The sequence below is a fragment of the Dasypus novemcinctus genome, chromosome 15, assembly GCF_030445035.2.
Source record: "Dasypus novemcinctus isolate mDasNov1 chromosome 15, mDasNov1.1.hap2, whole genome shotgun sequence".
Lineage (NCBI taxonomy): Eukaryota > Metazoa > Chordata > Mammalia > Cingulata > Dasypodidae > Dasypus > Dasypus novemcinctus.
In genome coordinates this window covers 13271653-13293838 of record NC_080687.1, presented here as the reverse complement: position 1 = coordinate 13293838, position 22186 = coordinate 13271653, and the positions used below count along the sequence as shown (strand labels likewise).

The 22186-nt window shown below is 39.9% G+C and overlaps 1 protein-coding gene across 3 annotated transcripts in view; it reads left to right on the top strand.

Moving 5' to 3' along the window:
- Positions 1-22186, top strand: part of LOC101445555 (phospholipid-transporting ATPase IB) — a 675309-nt gene that overhangs the window by 455252 nt on the left and 197871 nt on the right. For all 3 annotated transcript variants that reach the window (XM_058277045.2, XM_071208176.1, XM_058277047.2), the window contains exon 28: positions 19307-19381. In XM_058277045.2, the coding sequence (XP_058133028.1) occupies positions 19307-19381 (75 nt within the window). The remainder of the gene's footprint in view (positions 1-19306; positions 19382-22186) is intronic.

Here is a 22186-nt window from a genome sequence, read left to right as displayed (position 1 = left end):
GCAAAGAGAGATCTCTTGAGGATTGAACCGTGAATCTGTATTTTCAGAGAGCTGAGAGGTTTTCCGAAAAGTTGAAAGAGATTTAAGGAATACAAATCTTAGAAGTAAGGCTGTGCCCTACTTAAGAACTAGACATGAAAAAAACATGCAATAAATATTCTTTTAAATTTACGGTGCAGTCGACTGTTCAAATGCTGTGTTTTAAATGATCTGATTTTGACATGACTCAGCTTGTGCATGAAATAATATCAACTTTAACAGTGAAATGCTGTTTTTAAAAATGAGATTTCTTATTTAAAATCAAAATCTATTTTGTTTTGCCTTCTCGAACTAAATATGACTGAGAGTGGTTGATTCCTTCTGCCAGAACCTTTTCTTGCTTCCCTCTCTCCATGGCTCTTCCAGTCCTTTTGGATCTAACCTGCACCTACCTTTTACACCTGTGTCCTCCACTCTCCCAATTATACTATGCTTCAGCCATTTTGGCCTCCTTACTGTGATCTGAACAGACTAAATTCTTTCCCTGGTAATCGAACATACCCAGCTCTTCTTCCTTTCTGGGTGGTTGCTCCCAGATCTGCTCCCCACTTTGAAAGGCTACCTCTCACCTCCCCACACCCTATTTGTTTTCTTCATGGCCCTGTGACTCTTACGTGTGTTTATTCCTGTATTACCTGCTTCTTCCACCAGTCCAGGATCGTCTGGAAGGGAAGGACCCTATCTGTCTTATTCCCCTAATTCTCCACTACCTGGAGCAGAGCCTGGAATATAGTTGATGCTCCACAAATATTTGTCCAATAAATGGCCAAACAGTAGTGGGTTAAAACCCAAAGTCAACACCCCAGAGAATCTGAGAAAACACATAAAGCCATAATTAACGGCTGGCCCCAGAGCAGACCGTGTCAGCCACTCACTTCCTGGACTTCTGGCAATGTGAACCACCTGACTGCAGGAAAGGGGAAAGGCATTTCCGTTTTATTTTTTTTTGTTTTGCAATGGGCTTTGCACCCCAGAAAAGTAGTTTTCCTTCAACTGCTGTAGCCTCTGACCTTCATTCGACATTGATTTGTGGGAAAAGCCCTTTCTCTGAATGGAGGCTTCTTATTGTTTCTGAATTTACCCTTATTTCTAATGTTATCACGGATCAATTTACACAAAATTCGATTTCTTAGCCAGCAAGTTAAAGCTTCCAGTTGAATGGCAGGTGCCGTCCTGCCTGTTTACCCCTGCAGCGAATTCCTCTCCACCTCTGTCTTAGTTCTCTAGGGCTGCTGGAACAAAGTACCACAAACTGGGAGGCTTAAAACAACAGATTTACTGTCTGACAGTTGGGGAGGCTGGGAGCCAGAGCTCAGGGGTCAGCTGGGCCCCACTTCCTTCTAGCGGTGGCCGGCAGCCCGGGCGTTTCTTGGTTTGTGGCATTACTCAAGCTCTGCCTCTGTCACATGGCCACCTCTTTCTCTCCCTCTTTGTCCAAATTTCTTCTCTTTATAAGGGCACCAGTCATCTTCATTTAGAGCCCATCCTATACCAGTGTAGCCTCATCTTGACTATAACATCCTCAAAGATCCTAATTCCAAATAAGGTCCCAGACATGGGATGGGAATTAGGACTTGAGAATAGTCTTTTGGGGCAACATGATTCAACCCAAAGCAACCCCTCAAATCTCAGAAATTTTGACTCGGGTCCTTAGCAGCCTTTACTGTTCTTAACGGCATTTATCACATTCAGGATGGAAAAAATAAATGTTCAGCTGTTGTTGGCCCCAGCCCTTGTCAAAAAATCTCCTTGAGGCCGGAGAACATATCTATCTTTTTTCTTAAATTACTCTGTCTCTAGTACTATTTCTCTCTGCCTCTCCCTCTCTTTCTCTCTTTCTCTCTCTCTCTATATACAGTAAATATTCAATAAAAATAAGTTGAATTAATGACTCCTTCCAACTCTAAAACCCTGATGTGTCTGATGCATGGTTCCACCTTCCAGCAGCAGTAATCTAGATGGCTGTGTCTCTAAAAATGAATAAGTTCCTGGAAAGCTGTTTTTGGTGGTGGGGATCAGCAACAGTGCCTGGGGATAGGAACCCAGATACAGGGCAGTTAAAGACCCAGTGAGAGCACTGGAGTACTGAGAAAGAGAGAAAGAGCAAGCGAGCGCCTTCAGCTGCAGGCAGAGCATTTGTTCCTGGGGAGACCACTGTGGTTTTTAACAGTGACTGATGGGATGACGATATATTAGTAGGTGCCATCAGATCGTTGATGAACTTGGTCAGTTATTCTGGAAGTAAAATTAAAGGATAGAATTGTGATCATGTTTACATTTTATATCGTCTTCTGTTTTGAGTTTTCCCTATAAATTTTGTCCCTGATGTTATAGTCAAGGATCTTAAAACATGGTTTTAATAGAGAGTTATACAGAGCCTGTCATTTGACTCCCTAAAAGTAAAAATTGCCACCACTGTTTTGAAAGGTCCTGTCATCTTAATTAAGAGGCAGCTGTTTCCTGGTGGTGGTTGTTTTTCCCCTCTTAATTATAAAAACTACTCTGAGTGGGATGTAATAACATGATTTCTATTTTGATAATTAGTGTGTGAAAGGCAGTTGGCAGTGAAATACACTGCAGTATCGGTAAAAAAGTTTGGCAGTAGAAAAATACTAACTATACAAATGTCAATGGAGAAATAAAACAATATCAGGGCGTCAATGTTTTGATATAGCTTCTTTGGGAAAATGTAGTCAATTACATTGAATTTCTTAATCAAAATAAAACATGTATTTATTTATACTGTGCCTCATAGTGTATGTCCCTATGTGCACATGTGTGTATACATGCATATACCATGAAAGATGGGATTCCATGCCCCCAAGTTGTACTTCTCCTCTGGTCATCATCCCCAAATTAAACCTTATTTAGATGTTTCTCCTGGAAGTTATCTTCTTATCCCTGAAATAATGTGCTTATTCTGCTGTGTACTGATTTGTCCATTTTAGACATTATCTCTTGGCTTGCTTTTGATGAACAAGGATTTCCCTCTCACACCCTACTCCCTCACCTCCTCTCCATCTCCTTCCAACATCTACATCTCTAAGTTTAATTAATTCAGGCATCCATGTTAACCTCTTTAAGATTATGTAAATTATGTTTGCTGGAAATCCAGGAAGTATACTATGTTGATTTTCTTTCCCTTTCTTGTTCAGATGTTAGTTTTTCCTGACGTTTCTGACATTCTTGATTCTCTTGCACTACCTGAATTTCACACATGCTGAATACTCTCCAGATGTTCCATTATGTCATCACTTTCTTGAATATCCTGTGCACTTTCCTCTCCCTGCTTAACCCCTGGCTCCTCTACCCACAGAGACCAGACTGCTAATTCTCGAAGCCTCCAGCTGCTGCCCCTTGCCTCTCTTTGGATCTCTTTCCCGGATGCCATGCCTCCCTTATTCTCAGTTTCCTCACTCATGTTCCTGAAGCACATGCATCAGTGCATTCTTAAGAAATGGGAAGTATATTTCTGAGACATTGGATAACCAAAAATATCTTTTTTCTATATTTATACTTGACTGGAAGATTGGCTATGTATAAAATTTATGCTGAAATCCTGTTTCTTTCAGAATGCTGTGATCCTTTAGCTTCCTTCTGAATTCCTGGAGAGAAGCTCAATGTAATTCTGATTCTCAATCCTTTGTATTTAGATGCATGGAGTAGTATCCCATCTTCTCTTTATCTCTAGTGTTCTGAAATTTTCCACTGGCATGTGTGCTTGCATGAATCTTCTTTCCTTAATGTACCTTTTCAAGGTAAAGACTGCTTTTCTTGAGTCTGAGAAAGTTTCTTTTATATATATATATATACACACACACACACACATATATATTTCTATAAATTCCTCATTTCTTTTTTGTACATTCTTTCATCCTGCAATTTAGCCATGCATTGAAACTTCTGGATTTATATTCCTTGCTTATGTTTTCTTTAATTATTCTATTTTATCTTATTCTTTTACTTCCTTAGAGATTTTCTTGACTTACCATCTAGCCCCTATATTGAATTTATTTTTAACATTTAAACAATCACTTTCTTTCTTTCTTTTTAAATTTTAGGTGTTTTATATTGGTGGAGATTTTCCTACCTTTATAGTAATATTCTGATCTAACTTTATGCATTTAGTATCTTCCCTTATCTCTTTGAGGCTATGAAATAAAATTTACTTGAAGTTTTCTTTTGTTCCTTCATTTATCTACATTTTATCTAGGGTTTGTTTTCTGTATTTTAAAGCTCTTCTTAGAAGCTCGGATATGTATAGTAGCATATGGATAACATAAAATTTGCCATTTTAATCATTATTAAGTATATAATCCAGTGGTATTAATTATATTCACAATATTGTGCTACCATCATCACTATCCATTACCAAATTTTTTTCATCACCTCAAATAGAAACTCTGTACCCATTAAGCAATAACTCCCCATCCCCACTCCCTAGCCCTTGGAAAACTCTAATCTACTTTCTGTCTCTATAAATTTGCATCTTCTGGGTATTTAACATAAGTGAAACCATAAAATATTTGTCCTTCTGTGTCTGGCTTATTTCTTTCAACATGATGTCTTCAAAGTTCATCCATGTTATAACATGTCACAGAACATTCCTTTTTATGGCTGAATAATATTCCATTGGCTCTATAATCCACATTTTGCTTATCCATTCTTCAGTGGATGGACATTTGGGTTTTTGCCACATTTTGAGGATTGTTTTTGGTCTGGTGGGACAGACAGGGTTGTTGGACTGACTCAGTCTCCTGTGTTATCCCATTCTCCATAGCCACTTCAATGAAGTTCTGGAGAAGGGCATGGCATCTTGTGCAGGTCAGTCACATATAAATGGAAGTCTCAGGAGTACTTCCAGAAGAGCTTTTAAAAAGGGGTAGACACCACTGGCATACCTCCTTTCTCTTTTCCCTTTTCCCTTTTTTCTACTTGGAACATGGATGTGAAGTCCAGGGGTAAAGCAGCCACCTTAAAACCCTAAAGTAATAACAAAGTTTTTAATAGCTGAGGATGGCAAAGCAGAAAGAATAACCAGAAGAATCCCTGATGGCCTTCGGGAGCTACTGAACCGACCCTGGACAGCCTGCTATCTATTATTTTCAGTCCTGTGCATTCCTGTAATACTTTGTAACATTAAATTTTTTTTTCATTGTGCTTCATTAATTTTTAAATGGCATAAGATATTTAAACCCGTGTTTGGGAGGCTTTATGAATTGACCTTTCATTCGATCTTAAATTGTGTGTACACAATGACAAATTCCATCTTGACTCTTTAAATTTTCTTCCCTATCACTCTTCTAGTCACTAAGGATTAAAATATTTCTCCTGTTTTCATTGTGCCCTATATTCGATTGGCATTTAATTCATGTCCAGGCTACATGTGTGCACACATATGTGTACACAGTCACGACCAGGCATTGTGCTCAGTCTGAGATATGAAGGTAATTAAGACATGGTCCCTGCCTGTGATAGAGTGAATTATGTACCCCAAGAAAACACATGTTCTTAATCTTAATCCATGTTCCTGTGGATGTGAAACCATTTTTAAATAGCACCAAAATATGTTAAGGTGAGTCAGGGTGTGGACTCATTTGGAAATAGGGACTTGGAAGATCCTATTTCGGTGTGGCCCAATTGAATCAGAGTGAATTTTAATCCATATTACTGGAAGAAACTGGAAGCCAGAGTCAGAGAAGCCCATACAGGAAGAAACTGGAAGGCAGCAGAAACTGAAAGAGCAGGCACAAGGAGAGCTCCATGAGAATGAAGGTAGAAGCTGAAGAACCCCAAGGATTGCAGCAAGCTAGCATCCATATGCTACAGACTTGGGGAAGAAAGCATGGCCTTGCTGATGCCTTGATATTGGACTCCTTACCTCCAAAAGAGTGAGCCGATAAATTCTTATTGTTTAAGCCAACCCACTGTATGGTATTTGTCATAGCAGCCCTTACAAACTAAGACACTGCCTTTAAGTGAGTCATGAATGAGTGGGGCAGACAGGCAGGTAAACAATTATAAAACTATGTGAGACACATATCTGTACATCATATAGGCCTTGTACCCACATCATTCACAAAGGAGCCCCATGTCTAAACTACATTTTGGAGTCAGTGCAGGTTTGCTAGGTAGATGACGTGGGCAGACATTGCAGGCAGGGGGAACAGGTTGGGAAGGGCTGTCATATAAGCATGGCATATTTAAGAAACTGCAAATAGTTCAACACTCCTGAAGGATAAGGCAGCACCAGGACATGAAGTTAGACAGACACTTGGGGTCCCCTGCCTTGTTTCTTGAATGCCTTCAAATCAGCAAATAGTTCTTTCTCCTTCTCATATGTGGTTTCCCCACTCTGTCTCCCCTTCTACCTTACCCCCATTCACCTGTCCTGACTTTGTTTCTGTGTCTCCACCTCCTCAAAGCCTTCCCTGACCCTCCTTCCTTGCCCTCTGGGCTGTGTTCATCATGTTCTCCCAGAGACACTCTATGAATTGTCCATGCGTCTGTCTGTACTCACTGCACTGTGCCTTCCTTCAGGGCTGAGACCACATTTACTTCATCTTGAGGATTATTCATGAGTGGTGCATTGCCTTGCTCGTGAATGAATATTTACATAGGTAACATAAAAGAGCCTTTAGGTACTGTTGGTAAAATGCATTGCAAAGTGCCTTTTCTTGGCTTTGTCTCTGGGCCTTGACCTATAAATGTTGCTGCCACCCTGAGGTCCATCCATGGTTTTCTTTTTTCCTCATTGCTCTGAATTCCCTCACTGGATGAGGTCTACTCACATGGATGTGATTATTCTCTGTTTTCTAGGGTTATAAAAATGTTTCTTATCTGAATTTGTACCATAGGTTCCTCACCCATAATGTGCCTTGAAACTAGCTCATTCTGCACTCCGCTTGGCCCCCTAGCCACAGACTTCCATGTCTTGTTGCCGCTGTCATCACTCCCATCTCCCATCAGAAGGCTCTCAAAGTCATCCTTTGGTGTCCCGCTGTATCAATTCCATCGGTCAGGCCCCCTCAGCATCTCTGTCCAAGACCATTCCATTGTCCCCCAACCGGCAGTCCTGCCTCTCATGGCTCACCAGTGTGCCCTCTTCACTTTTCTACTAAGAAAGCTTCTCCAAGACTTAACTGGGGTCACACCACCCCCCACCCCCACCTCCCACCTCAGTGTCGTTGCCCTGGACTCCTGGTTGCTTTAGGAAAGCAGCTTCTAGAGCAGAAAGTACTCCTGGGGGGGGGGGGCAAAGGAAAACTTTCCAAGGGATCATCTTTCCAGAAATTCACTTCCAAGCATGATCTCACCCACTTCCCTCTTCATGGTCAACATTTCCTATTTTGCAAAAAGGAGGAATTCATCTCATCCATTCAGAAACCTATTACAGCAGGGCTCCTCGATCAAGAGGTCTTCAGGGCACAAACCAGGGAGATAATGTTTGGTGGAAACAACACCTTTTCTGGCCCACACTGTGGTCATTGATGCATTGCTCCTGAGAAAGGATCCACAAAGAAGCAGTAAAAACCACTGAAGACACTGCACCTTATTTCACCCAGCTCCTAGTTCATGGCAAAGCTCTGTTCATTCCATCGCTCTATATCTGTGAACGGAAGTTCGGAAGTGAGATGGACATTATGGGGATGCATATTATTAACATGTGAATTTAAATTGAAATATGAAATCAGATTATTTTTTCAGAAGGAAAGTCCAGCTTAAATGATTGGTCATAAAGTGAAGACAGGTATTGCCAGTTTTAGGGCAGAAATTTTCCAAAACTTGAATGAGTAAATCTCAGCTCCATGGCTTAGAAACATATTGCAAGTATATGATACAGGGTGACTGTTACACACTCCAGGGGACCTCATTCACAGAGATACAGTGTGATTGTGGTAGCTGGAACTGACAAGAGAAAAATCTTTTATCCAACAGCATCATAGCAAAAGGGCATTCAAATGAAAAATAATTTTATTTTTCCCAAATCATTCTGTGTTCAGTGGATGAAAAAGATGCATCTAGACAAGAAGGTAGCCTGTATAATCAGATGCCATCTAAAAATTCTTGGTGAAGGCTTTTAGGTTTACTTCCAGAAGCTGAAAAAGCAAATATTTTCATAGTAGTTAAATTCTTTTGCACATCTTTTTTTTTTTGCTTTCAGAAAACATTTTAAAGGACCTAATCAAGTAGTCAGCAGATAGATGAATTTAAAGTAATTTTACCAGTAGGTCACTACCTCAGTTGGCCAGCGCTGCTGTAACAAAGTACCATTAGCTATGTGGCTTAAACAATGGAAATTCATTGTCTCACAATCCTGCGGGCTAGAAGTCCAAAATCAAGGTGTCATCAGGGCCATGCTACTTCTTAATGGGGACAGTCCATTCCATACCTCTCCCATGGCTTCTGGCAGGTGACCAGCAATCCCTGGTGTACCTTGGCTTGGGGTGGCATCACTCAGTCTCTGCCTCCATCATATGGTCCTCTCTCTCTCTCTCCCCCTCTCCCTCTCCCCCCCACCCCAATTTCAAATCCATTGGCTACATTTTTTAAAATTTCATAACTTTTATTTTTAAATGTCAGTAAAACAAGTTCAAGGAGAAAGGGAGTGATGTGGCCTTTCTGAGAGTTGAAGTGTTTGGGGGCAGTTTTTGCTTGGTGGGTATAGAGTGTTTGTAAATGAGAATGAATATTTTTTAAAATGGAGTTCATGTGTTTTTTTAAGTGGATTTTGATGGGTGCGCAATCATGACATTTCATATCCATTGGCTACATTTTTTAAATTTTGTAACTTTTATTTTTAAATGTCAATATTTGTACTATGCCAGAAAGTATATCCTTTGCAGCTATTTAACCTTAAAAGAAAAAGAAGTTCATTTAAAAACATTGCTATAGTTTTCAACTTTGTAGATGCATACGTAGAGTCATCATTTCTCAAATTTCTCTTAGGGACCATGTGAACATTTACCTATTCTGACCCCAGCTCTCTTCTCTCATTCCTTTCCCTTCTGCTCACACACTGAACCTGCTGGCATTTCACACCTGTACAGGCTAGCCCCTCTACCTCCCGTGCCCCTTCTGCCCTGCCCATTTCAGGAATGGAATCTGGTGTTTCCAGCAGATCAGATGCCTACCATCTTTGGAAAGGCTGTGCTGACTCCTTGAGAAAGAACCAGATTCTCCCTCTATGTTTCCAGAGAACGTCTGCATACCTCGGACACAACCCAGGCCTGACCTCAACCAGACTGACTTCTTTCAGGCAGGGACAGTGCCCACTCACCTTTGTCACCGAACATGACGTGAAGCAGGATCTTAGTAAACAGTTCAGTACCCAGCTGCTTTTCAAAAAACACATAAGACTCTTTCTTATAATCTTCCTCTGAGAGAGTAGACAGGCCTTTTCCCCGCATTACTGAACACAAAAATAAGACGTAAAGAAATGTTCAGCCTTGCCCAGGCTGCAGGCACTCAGCGGCTTATGTGAGCGGAGGGATGGTGTCAAATTCTCTTCTCCACTCTGGTTCCTGGGCTGTGGGGCCAGGCACTAAATCTGACTGTCACTAACTTGAGAGCATTGCTTTATTGGATATAAAATGCATGTTCTCATACATTTGCCATATAGGTCCTGCCCATAAATGAAATGATCTTATACATATTTCTGCTACCCCTTCCATAATAAATCCCCCGCCACTGTCCCAACACCAGGAGGTTGGAAAACAGCTGTGTCATTAATGAGCGATAGCAGAGCCCAACCAGTGACCTCCAGATGAAAGGCTCATTATTTCATTATTGGTCTCGAGAGCCAGTCGGTCCCTTAGCAAGGGATTTGGGCTGAAGAGTCTAAGCCTTGAACTATTAAAAAGTGTACAGAGTCCTTGACACAATTTGGAGCTATTACATTCTATTGTGCCAAGAATTCCTTATTAAAAATCAGTTTAATTGTGCATACCCCATCTGGTCGGCATTATGGCTTTTATGGGGGGGCGGGGGGAGGAACATGAGGGAGAAACAAGATTTTGTATTTACCTGTTGTTCCATGGTATAATTTTACTGAAACAGAGACATTTTAGTGCTGAGAAATTAGAAATTAAGAAAACTCTTAAAATGTTTACCTGACTTACCTTTACTAGCTTTTGTGGTTTTTAAGCTATATGATTCAATCTCCTGCATCATTTGGGATTTTAATGGAAAAGAAAATGCTAAACTATTTTTAAGAATTGTCTGTATGCACATTATCTGCCACTTTTATTCGTAACAAAATCTATTTTACTTCATCCTTTTGAAATTCAAAGTATAATCCTTTTAAACATAACCTAGATTGTCCCCTTACTATTATTTTGGGTTGTTATTTTAGTCAAGGAATTTGGATTATTAAAAGTGAGAAATTTCCTTTTGTTTGTCTTCTGGGCCAGCCCCAAGTATATTTGGAAAAGACTAAAATATAGGAGCTGAAAATATTTCAGGAAAATGTTTCACACCAGAGTGATTGCATTTTGTTTTACAAAATGGAAATTGATTTTTGTAGCCTGCTTTTCAAAGTAGTTTATATACTAATCTAAAGAAGATTCCTTGGCTTCCTTAGCATGGCATTGGAGTCCTTATGTCCTTATACTTGTATTTTGTTCATGTTACATTTGTAAAATAGCAATAGCATAGTTAAGTAGGTGGCCATAAATATTGATTTGATTCTGAATTGCCTTACCTTAGATGTTTTTTTTTTGTTTTTTTTTTTTAGGAGGTACTAGGGATTAAATTCAGGACCTCATACATGGGAAGCAGCTCTCAAACACTGAGTTACGTCCACTCCCCGATGAGAGCTGGTTTTTTCATTTATTTATTTTTTGTTTTTAGTGGGTACTGGGGATTGAACCCGGGACTGTGTACTTGGGAAAAGGCACTCAACCACTTGAGTTACATCCACTCCCCTACCTTAGATGTTTTAAAAATCACATGTTGTATAAAATCTGCTGTTAATAGTAATCATCTATTGAGCACGATGTGTTGGTCTGATATATTTTTAATCATCTCTGTGCCGTAATTTTCTCATCTGTGAAAATGGGATAACACCTACTTAGGATAATCCATTTAGAGTGTTGCAAGGTTCTTGGCACAGAGTAAGCATTAGATGCATGTCAGCTTTTGTCACCATCATCAAAAACAACAGAAATGATAGTTCTGCAGAGTTTGTGGCTTTCTTCCCCTTCGTTCATAGAGTATTTGAACCTTTGGAAAACTAAGGATGTTGGCTGTGCTCATACAAGGATTGAGTGTTGGTGCTGCGATGAAACCTGACTGGCCCATTCCATACCTGTCCCATGCTCACTTTGTGCAGCTTTCTTCTTTAACATTAAATATTAATATTTTGCATGTATCCACTTACTGAGCACCTACTGTGTGCCAACCACTGTACTAGATACCAGGCACTCAACAGTGAGGGGAATCTATATAATCTCATACATCTTGTGAATGGCGGGGCAGGTAGGTAACAATGCAGCAAAAAAATTATCAAATGTGATAAGCTAAGAAAGGAGTGAGCATGGCACAGTAAGGAGAAAACAAGTTATTTCTCCTACCTAATCCTTTAAAGTTGAATTAATACTTATTTGTTGTAAGAACAATAGACATATATTTATAGAAAAAATAATTTCCCCTCATCTGCCTCTATTTCTGCTGAGGCAATGGTCCAGTTTGGTTAGCCTTCCAGACCTTTCTTTGGTATCAAGCAAATATATATATATACATATATATATATAAGTATGTGAGTAAACAAATACATATAAACAAAGAGTGTTCTGGCTATGTTTTGACCAAAAATGGCAACTATCCGTGTTATTCTGCATCTGCTTCCTGTTTGTGTGTTTGTTTACCTTGAAAAGACCTGGGAAGTTTTATTGAGAATATGCTGTTCGCTGCCACCATTGTGCCTGTCTAAGACTGATTCAGCCAGTCAGAGCTCTCCAAAGATTTTCTAGGTGAGGCCCTGCCCGTTTATTATGGAGTCTTCTCTAGTCTCCATTTATTCCGTCTGCTCAATCCCATAGTTTATTGGACAAGATACTTGAGGGGAGGTCTCTAGAGTTATCTTGCAACATTACTGCTGCTGCTACCTCTATTTCTAGCCACCCTTGCTTGCTCTGTAATATTCTTTATGGTGGTTTCCCTTTGATTTTCCATATGTTTATTTTTTTTAGCCTCTTCTTTTTTCCCAATCTAAATCTACTTCTTGGGGCATTCCTTCATATCCATACTTAGAGATTTAACATTTTAAAAGGCAGGTGCTTAATATCTCCTAAAATTGCTGTCCTCACCCCCTAAAAAGGACATTTAGGGTTATGGGTTTTCCCCTATGCTTTTCGTTTCCTCAACTACCAATAATGCTTCACAAGGTACTTTTTTTTCAAAATACACAGGTGTTTTTATTTATGAGAAATGGAATTCCAGAAATAGGATTCCTCCACCAAGTATGTGAGTTCTTAAATATTCTAATATGTATAGCCGGATCAAATTCTAGCAAGATCTAGTACTTTGGTTTTTCAGCAGATCTTGAATACCACGTAATCAGCTCAGAGTTGATGTGCTAATTAGTAGATCGTAATTGGTTAACAATTTAGTAAGAAAGCTTATGGCTAATTCATTTAATGACCCTCAGTAGGACCCTTTTCCACTTCAGTCCTCTACTCTGGATCTTGGAAGGACAGAATAAATAGAGGACTAGTCTCTCCCTTTTCCGAATTAAACAGTCATCTGTTGTGTGTGTCGGCTGCTGAGATCCTGAGGAGGCTGCAGGTCCAAGGCACCGACGTTGGCCAGTGGCTGGTGGGACAGCCACACAGGAGTCTGTGCAGTTAGCCAAGACGGTTACTGCATTTTTGGCAGGCAGGCAGGCAGGCAGCAGTTAAAGCAAAGAGGGATCTTTTTCCAAGAAGGAAAAGCCATTTAATGGGCTGGGTCAGTTTGCTCGTAACAGCACTACATTTGAGGACCCAAAACCCCAGGAGCTTGGCAGGCCAGCAGTGCTTGGCAGGTTTTCCTACCAACTCACCAAGTCTCTCTCAGTTCAGCCAGACCCCGGCTCCCTCCGCTTCAACCGTATTCATTTAATACCATTCCTAGTTAATGAGAGAGAAGAGCAGAGGAATCATTTTTCTCATTAATCCCAAGGAGTAAAATTGAGTGGCTCTAAATGAGCTGCGGTCCAAGTAACTGCACATCAGCTGGGGCCTGCCCAGCTGTTCCAGTCGCGGACTGTCTGTTTGGTGCCTGCAGCTTGGAATGTGTGGTCCACCAAAAATGACTTTTATGCTTAGGAATTAGACAGCGCCTTCTTTTTGTATATGAATTAGCATTTGTGTATGAATAACCAGTGTGAAAGACTGATTTTATAGTGCGTCAGAAAGCCATCATGTACCTGTCTCATGAATAAATAAAATAAAAACCAAGTATGGTTGTATAAATATTTTAAAACACAGTGTGTTGTCATACTTTTTTCCATTTCACCTACAGAAATCTTGCCAAAATGAAATCAAGCTGGAGTGTTTACAGTGTAAAAGAAAACTAGCTCATGGATTTTGAAAGTGGATTTTTTTGGTTTTGTTTATTTGGGCTTTAATTTTTTTCTCTACCAAGTAAATAATTCCAGTGAAATAAGCAGGTCTGATCATTTAATGAGGCATTGTTTTAAGGAAAAATGAAATGAAATTGGAAATATTGAGCATGATCTTGTTTATACCGTTCAAAAGCTGCAGCACCTGCAACTGATAAAAATTAGTGTAAACATATCAAAATTCTTTGAAGAAACATGTGGCCAAGTCAGTGCCAACTTGAGCAAAATCAAAACACCAACTGCTTAGAGGAAGCAGCCTAACTTTCTGCTAATCAGCGATGTTAATCTGAAGTGAAGAGTGAAAAATTTTACTTGGTTCAGGGTGGCTTGGAAGGTTTACTTGGAAATAAAGGGCAATGCTGGGGAAAAGAGGCTAAATTTCCTAAGATTTTCTCTCATTTGTGTATTTTCAACAACTGAGTGTCTTGGTTATGCAAAATTCACTCTCAGCCTTTAAAATGATTTCTAATTAATAGTTTATAAAGATTCATTTATGTTTTAGGAATCTAAATTTAGGAAATTAATGGATTTATATCCAAAGCTACCATGGCCCCTAAAGAAGAGAGACTGTGATTCTACATAGGTGGCCAGGTTTTTTCTTATCACAAACATCTGTTACAACAAGATTTCTAATTCGTTTCAGGTTGACCTAAATAAATTGATTTCTTTAATCCAGAGTTTTTCAGCAGTGGCACTACTCACATGTTGGACTGGAGAATTCTGTTTTGCAAGGGGCTGCCCTGTACATGGACGGATGTTTAGCAGAATCTTGGGCTTCTACCTACCAGATACCAATAGCACCATCTACCAGGTCTGACAATCCTAAAGGTCTCCAGTCATTGTCAAGTGTCTCCCTGGGGGATAAATTCAACCCAGCTGAGATCCACTGCTTGAGTCAGTTGTGCAAATCAACACAGACACTTTAAAAAGTTTTAAATCACACGAGGTATGAGTTTCCCACCCCACACTTCCAGAGGACACTGTTGTTACCAGAGATAATAAATATTAACAATTTCTTGTGTCTTCCAGAAATTTGCCACACATATTTGAGTATATACATCTTTTGCGCACAATCATGACCATTTAAGATGTCCTGATATTTTTCATTTTAATGATTTATCTGTGAGATTTTCATATTACAGAGCTTACAGCTTGCATTACTCTTTTTTTTAATTTTAAATGTTACATTAAAAAACATAAGAAGTTCCCACATACCGCACTTCCTACCCCCCCAAGCTCCTCCCACATCAACAACCTCTTTCATCATTGCGGCCCATTCATTACTTTTGGTGAATACATTTTGGAGCACTGCTGCACCTCATCGATTATAGTTTACATTGTGGTTTACACTCTCCTCCAGTCCAATCAGTGGATTATGGCAGGATATATAATGTCCAGCATCTGTCCCTGCAGTATCATTTAGGACAACTCCAAGTCCTGAAATGCCCCGATATCTCATCTCTACTTCCTTCTCCCTGCCCTCAGCAACTGCTTGGCCACTTTCTTCAGATCAATGCTACAGTTTCTTCCATTACTAGTCATAATAGCTCTATAGTAGAATATCAGTAAGTCCACTCTAATCCATATTTTATTCCTCCATCCTGTGGACTGTGGGTTGATGATGTCCTCTCCACCTCTATATCGAGAGGGGGCTTAGATCCCACATGGTTGATGGATGTGATTCTCCTGCTTGGCGTGGTATCTTTTTATTTTTTTGAGGTACCAGGGCCAGGGATTGAACCCAGGACCTTGTATGTGGGAAGCTGGCGCTCATCAACTGAGCCATATCAGCTCTCCTGAGTTGGTTTTTTTCATTTGTTTGCTTGTTGTGGCGGTGGTGGTAGTGGTGGTTTTGTTTCAAGGAGGCACCAGGAACTGAACCTGGGACTTCCCATGTGGGAAGCAGGCGTCAACTGTTTGAACCACATCCATTCCCCGCATTATTCTTTTACTGTCTGCGTAGTGTTTCATTGCATGGTTGAATCATAATTCATTTAACCAACTAGCAATCAATCAGTGCTATCAGGTTGTTTCTCCAAATAATGCCACAGTAAACATCCTTATATTTTCAAGATGAATACAATGCAACACTGGGCTATATTATTTAGAGCATGTTCCTAAAACTGGAAATGCTGGGTCAAAAGAAGAGTACAATAAACATAGTTGTGTCAGTTGTTGCCCATCTGATAGGTGAAAAATGATACCCCTCCTGTGTGGTACATTTAATAAAAAGTGAGTTTTCCTATATTTATGTCCTTTTTTTCCCCCCTGCGGTCAGGTTTCTTGTACTTTTTGCCCATTTTCCTAGCAGTTGTAGGATGTTTTCTTTCTGATTTCTAAGAATTCTTTATACATAAAGGGAATTGGGCCTTTGTCTTCGTAGACATTACAAAGGTGTTTGTCAATCTTCTTTCAACTTAATTATTATTTTGCTCTATAGAAATTCATCTCTGTGTTTCTGTATGGCTTCTGACTTTAATGTCTTCCAGAGTCATTTTCACATGCAAAAACCTTTTTTTTTTCATGTTTTCCTTTAATGCTCTCAGAATTTCATTTTCTGTGTTTGAAAAGCTAACTCATCTGTAATTGAGTATGTATCATTTACTATTACAATACCAAATTATATATCATGTAATTTTTTCCCCAAATACTATGGTAATTTATTATGTGATAAAGGACATTTTTAAAAAGTGAGATAAAGATGGCTTATTCAGTAGACACTATTAATATAATTGCCTGGCTATTTGGGGGCAAAATAATCAAGCGGGATCCGGATCCCTACTTAGTGTCACAAGGAACCAGCTGCACCTGGTGCTCAGGGGGCACCGGGCCACGTTGTCAGAGAGGGAGGAAGGATGCTCCTGGGGGCTGTGGAAGTCAGGGTCAGGAACGTGACCTCGCTGGAACACTGTTGCCTCTTCACACTGGTTGTATGTGTTTCTCTTGTATATAGCATTTATTTGGGGTTTAATTTTTTAATTTTTATTTTATTATTAATAGAGTAGACATATATGATATTAATCCTGTCAGCTTCTGATGTTTCTGTGGGGTTTTCCTGCTTTTGTCAAATTGTTGCCACATTGTATTGCCCTTAGACCACGTAAATATTCACTGCTGGTTTCTGCTGTTGGATGCTCTAGAGAGAAATAATGACACCAGCTTGATTTTTTTCCCTTTTAAGTTCCTTGCTTTTTCGACTTGATTATATTAAAGAATTCTTCTTCTTCTTAAATTTTTAAATTCATTAGTTCATATATCAAGATATATGTGGTAGATCATCTTTGTGTACTTGTTTTGTTTCCTAGGAGACACAGGGTGCCTTCTCTATTTGCTGATTACAGTTTTGGAGTATTGGAGAAGTTTTTCTTCTATTGTGTCTTTGAATCTTTTTTCCTATTCTACTTGCTCTTTTTTTTTCAAGTACCCTTTTTAAACTTTATTGCTATTTTTTCTTTGACAGGGTTCTGTCTGTAACACTTTCTTTTAAAATCAATGTTAGGCTTTTGTCCTTTGCTTAGCATTTGTTTTCTCAAGGCTGCCTTACCTATTTCCCACTGTGGTTTTAGCAGTGTCCATTTTGGTTTTTATTTTTCTTTCCATGTCTTTAATCTATAATATTGACCATTTTCTATTTTCTTCCTTCTTTGGTATCGTACACATCTTATTTTAGTTCTTCTTTTAATGGAAAGCCACATTTTTCTTTAGTTTCATTAGGCTTGCCAAGAGTACTCAAAATTTTGTTTTGCCCCGTGGCCTGGTTTTTTATAGAGATTATTTCATGTGCATTTTGTTGTATTTCTTCATGTTTTTTCTTTATTTTTTATTACGTTAGCATCTAAGGCCCACACTATTTCTTTGCTGACTATTACTCTTTCTTTCCTTCTTTCCTTCCTTCCTCCTTCCCTCCCTCCCTCTGGGGAGGGGGAAACATAAGTATTCACAGAACCGTATGTAGAGAGTCCATGGCAGTTAGCTGGGGAGGGGGGCTTCAGTGCTTCAGCGCTGTCTCAGAACACTTTCTCTTCAAATTTTCTGCCTCTTCTCCATGATCCCCTATCACGCTTCAATTACAAGCACCTCTCTCCACATCACTTCTGCCTCTTGGAGAAGTAGGAGGCCTCTATGCCTCACAGTGACTTTCTGTATTTACGAATTTTCTGATGGATAAGTATGCATTTATTTCTTTTCAGTTTACCTTGATCAGTATCTGATTGTAATTTCTGCTCCCTATTCTACCCTGTCCTTCTCTCCATTTGCTTCTTGCAAAAATAAACAGCCATGGCATGCATGCACAGATTACCCTTCAATCTCCTTTTGCCTCCTGTGTTGAATCGGCCCAGGAGCCTCAGCACTGGCTGGTCCTGACTCTAGATTCAGCCCTTCTAATTCGGGTCATTGGTTTAGCCCTTCAGTGCTGTTTCACCTATTTCTTGAAATTCATTTTACTCTGTTGCAATCTCTGCATATTCTCTACTTTTGGCATTCTCCCATTCTTCCTTGACTTGATCTTACCATATGTAGCAGTACCTATTCTATGTCATTTGTAGTTTTTAATTAGGGCTACCTCATGGTTTTACTGAAAATGGTGATTTCTTTTCTGCTTTCAATTATTTTTGCTTTTCAAGTTCATGGTAAGGAGCGGAGGGTAGCAGAAATATCACTTCTTCACCACCTTCAACAGACAACGAAGTATCTGAATTAAACAATAAAGTAGTTAAGGTCTTACTAGATACCTATCCATGTTCTTTGAATTGTTGAATAGAAGAAGAGGTCTGTAACACAGTCTTGGGGAAACTGGGTTACAACCCTTTTGATGCATGCATGTGTTACTCTTTCCTCTCTGATTCAGGTTTTTGCCGATCCTGCTCAAGTACACCTGCCCCTCTTCCGCTCGTGCTCACGTCCTGTGCGTCCTCACCTCTTCATACTCCGCCTGATGGTTCTCTTTCCTAGTCTAGCTTTACTCCCTCAGCAGGCGGCACTGGTGTCTCACCAGGCAGCACTTTTCTTTGTAGATACTGTTTTGGTCAATCTTGCCTTATCAAATAGAATTATAGACAACACACAGCTTTAATAAGAGTTCACGTTTTCTCTATTTGTATACCCACTGTTGTTCTGAAAGAGGAGCTGAGCATGTTTCTTTGTTATTATTGCATTTCGATCTTCGCCCATGTTGATGGGCGAATGTCAATTACAGCAGGTCCATATTGTATGAATTTGGGACACCAGGACCAACAGGAGTTTTGTTTTGTGCTTTTTAACTCTTTCAAAGTCTAATCAGGAGAAATCAAGTTTATTAAATCCACTTTATAGGGAAAAGGAATATGAAAGTGTGACTCTTCCAGGCTGTGAAAAAGCCTTGACACAAGATGTATTAGGCATAAATTAATTGTTCTTCTATAAACATGTATATATTACCTCATAAATTATTTGCTTAACCATATTGATGTATGCCTTAAATGTCCATTTTCCTTAAAACATTGGTATTTGTGATACTGGGGTTTCTATGTTTTACAGAGGACAACTGCCATGGTCCTGTGGTTACTCATGAGTCCTCAGCAGCTGTGTGCAGCTGGTGGGCCCTGCTTCCCGCTACTTCTACAGTGAATGGAAACATTTAGGTCAATATTGATATAAAACTTGATGAACTTTCTTCTCTTTCAGCTTTGGTTCGCCTTTGTTAATGGATTTTCTGGGCAGATTTTATTTGAACGTTGGTGCATCGGCTTGTACAATGTGGTAAGCCTTCTCCTTCTCTCCTTGAAAGCGTGCAGATCTTCAGTGGCATTCCTTTACTGTGTATGTCTGGGAAGTGTATCTAAGTCAATCATCTGTATACATAGCAGGCAGCACAATACATCTTTAGGCCCTTTGTTGCTGTGACAGCATCCCGCAGAAGCCCAAACTCTGCACACATGGTTTCAATCATTGCAGATCATTCGTGAATAACCCCATGAAATTATTAACCCATATATCTTGATAATATGCCCTTGTTACCTCCTTACTAAATGCCTGTGCAACATTTTCATGATTTCAACTCAAGTAAAAATTTCCAAACCACGTCGAGGCTTATTCCATTTCATAGTTTTATTTCTCAAGGCTTACGCCTAGATAAGAATAGACAACATGTGCTCTACTGTCCTTTTTGTCCTTAAAAGAGTTTCTGTCCCTGCAGAAGGATGTTTTCTTCCACAGTTAGTGCTAACATTATGAATTCTGATTTCAAGTTCCTATGGTGAATTATGATCAGCTTCTTGGATATTTTTCATGATTTTAGAGGGGTTTTTTTTCATTATTTGACTGTAATGCACACAAAAGCTAGAAATGAATATAAACAGTGAGTTAAAATGACTTGGTAGCTGCTCAACAGTCTGGCTTTTCATTTTACTGGCAGGAGGAATTGAGCGTCTGTTGCTTAGTGTTTTAGAGACCCCACTGTGGCACATCCTGTGAGTCACACTTTCCCACTTGCTTTGGACCCTAACTCTGGCATTCTCTGCCCAGTGGGAGTTTACATTTTAGAGCAGCCACCATAGAGAGTAGTAGGGAAAAGTTACCAGACATGCAATAATATAAATTGTGGTGGTATAAATATTTACATCATGTATATACGTTTGTGGCTAGCTATTCAAGAATCATCCGTGCACTCAAACCCCCCTCTTTTTTTTTTTTTTTTTTTTTTTTTTAAGTAAACACTATGCTTAAGTGCTGGGCGTAAAATGTTGTATAAAACAGGTTGCCCTGTGCCCTGTGGAGCTGACAGGTTAAGAGGTTCAAATGCTAGACTAAGATGCCACTGAGGCTAAATTTGCATCTTGAGTTTCATCAGCATTGGTTAGTTAGCCTTGCAGTGTCACTGCTACAAAGAGCATTAGAGAGTTGGTTGCTAAACTGTATGCCCTAAGAGGATGATGGCTAAGGGCCACCCCATTGCACACGACGGGGCGAGTACAGATTGCTAATTTTGCAGGAATTAAACTATTTGGAGTAGCTTGGAATTACGCAGTTTAGGGTACAATATTTGGATTGCTCTATAAAGATTTATTTCTGAAAAGGGATAAAGTGTCATGTAGAGGACACCACGCAGATCCATGCTCACATGAGTATTTTTATAAGACCCAGGCAGTCGTGCTTTAGGGCCAAAGCCAGGACTGGAATAGCATCACCTGGTCATGTGACCAATGGATTCTAGCCCCGTTTCCATGCTTGGGGCATCAGGGCTGGATTCTATTCTTAGTTCTATGCAGCCTTGAGCAATTCAAATTAACCCAATCAACTTTTCTTGCACACCCAATATGTATAAGATGCTGATGGGCTATAGGACAATGTTTGTCCAAATATAAACCACGGACCACTTGCCTGCCAATAACTGGGGGTTGGTTGTTTTATTTATTTATTTTTATTATCTTTTTTTTAAAAAAGATACATAAATAACACAAAAAGTTACAATAAAAAATATAAGAGGTTTCCATATACCTCACACCCCCCACTCCTCCCACATTGACAACCTCTTCCATTAGTGTGGTACATTCATTGCATTTGATGAGTACATTTTGGAGCACTACTGCTCTGCATGGATTATAGTTTACATCATAGTTTGCACTCTCCCCCAGTCCAGTCAGTGGGTTATGGCAGGAAATATAATGTCTTGCATCTTTCCCTGCAGTATCATTCAGGAAAACACCAAGTCCCAAAAATGCCCCCACATCACACCTCTTTTTCGTTCTTGGACTGCATCCTGACCTAGCAAATAGCATCTCAGATATTCTGTATTTTCAAAAAACTTTCCTCACGATTGTTATACATATTAAAATTTAAGGCCCACAATAACCCTGGATCGCCAGGGCTAGGAATATGTTTTTGTCTCTTTTGTGTCCCCTGAACGATAGAGAAAAGTCTATTTCTCAAACTAAGAGGGGGAGAAAGAAGCCCAGTGGGGAGGTGTGACAAGGGAAAGGAGGGGGATGGATTTTGAATAGAGATTTCAGAGCTCTTCTCCACTGAGCTTTGAGAGGCTGTGATGAGGAAGGTGGGAAGGTGATGCTAACTGGAGAGGGGAGTAGACAAAGGCACCAAGGTGTGCAGAGTTCATGGACGTGACTTCTGGGCACTTCCCCGGGTGTTCTAGAGGAAGTGTAGAAGGAAGCGAAGCTAGCTAGGCAGGAACTATGCATGTGTACCTGAAGGTCTTGAATTTCCTGCTAAGGGACTTGTGCCCCTATCTAAGAGAGAGTTGGGAGAGCCATCAAGAGTTTAAAGCTGGAGAGAGATCTCATCAGGTACATGTTTCTGAGAGAAACTGGCACTGTGAAAGATAGGATGGGAAGCTGGGAGTTCAGTTAAGCAAAGGCAGTGATTTAGGGGGGAGATTCTGTGGATTCCTTGGTTTGCCTACCTGCCTCGGGTCATGTGGTAATGTCCTCTCCTTTCTCTTCCGAGTCCAGTCACTTCCGGCTTCTCGCTCCGTCCCATGGCTTTTACTGACTGTGTCTGAATTTATTCTGGGTTAAGGGCCAACCGCATTCATTTGGCCACACCTTAACC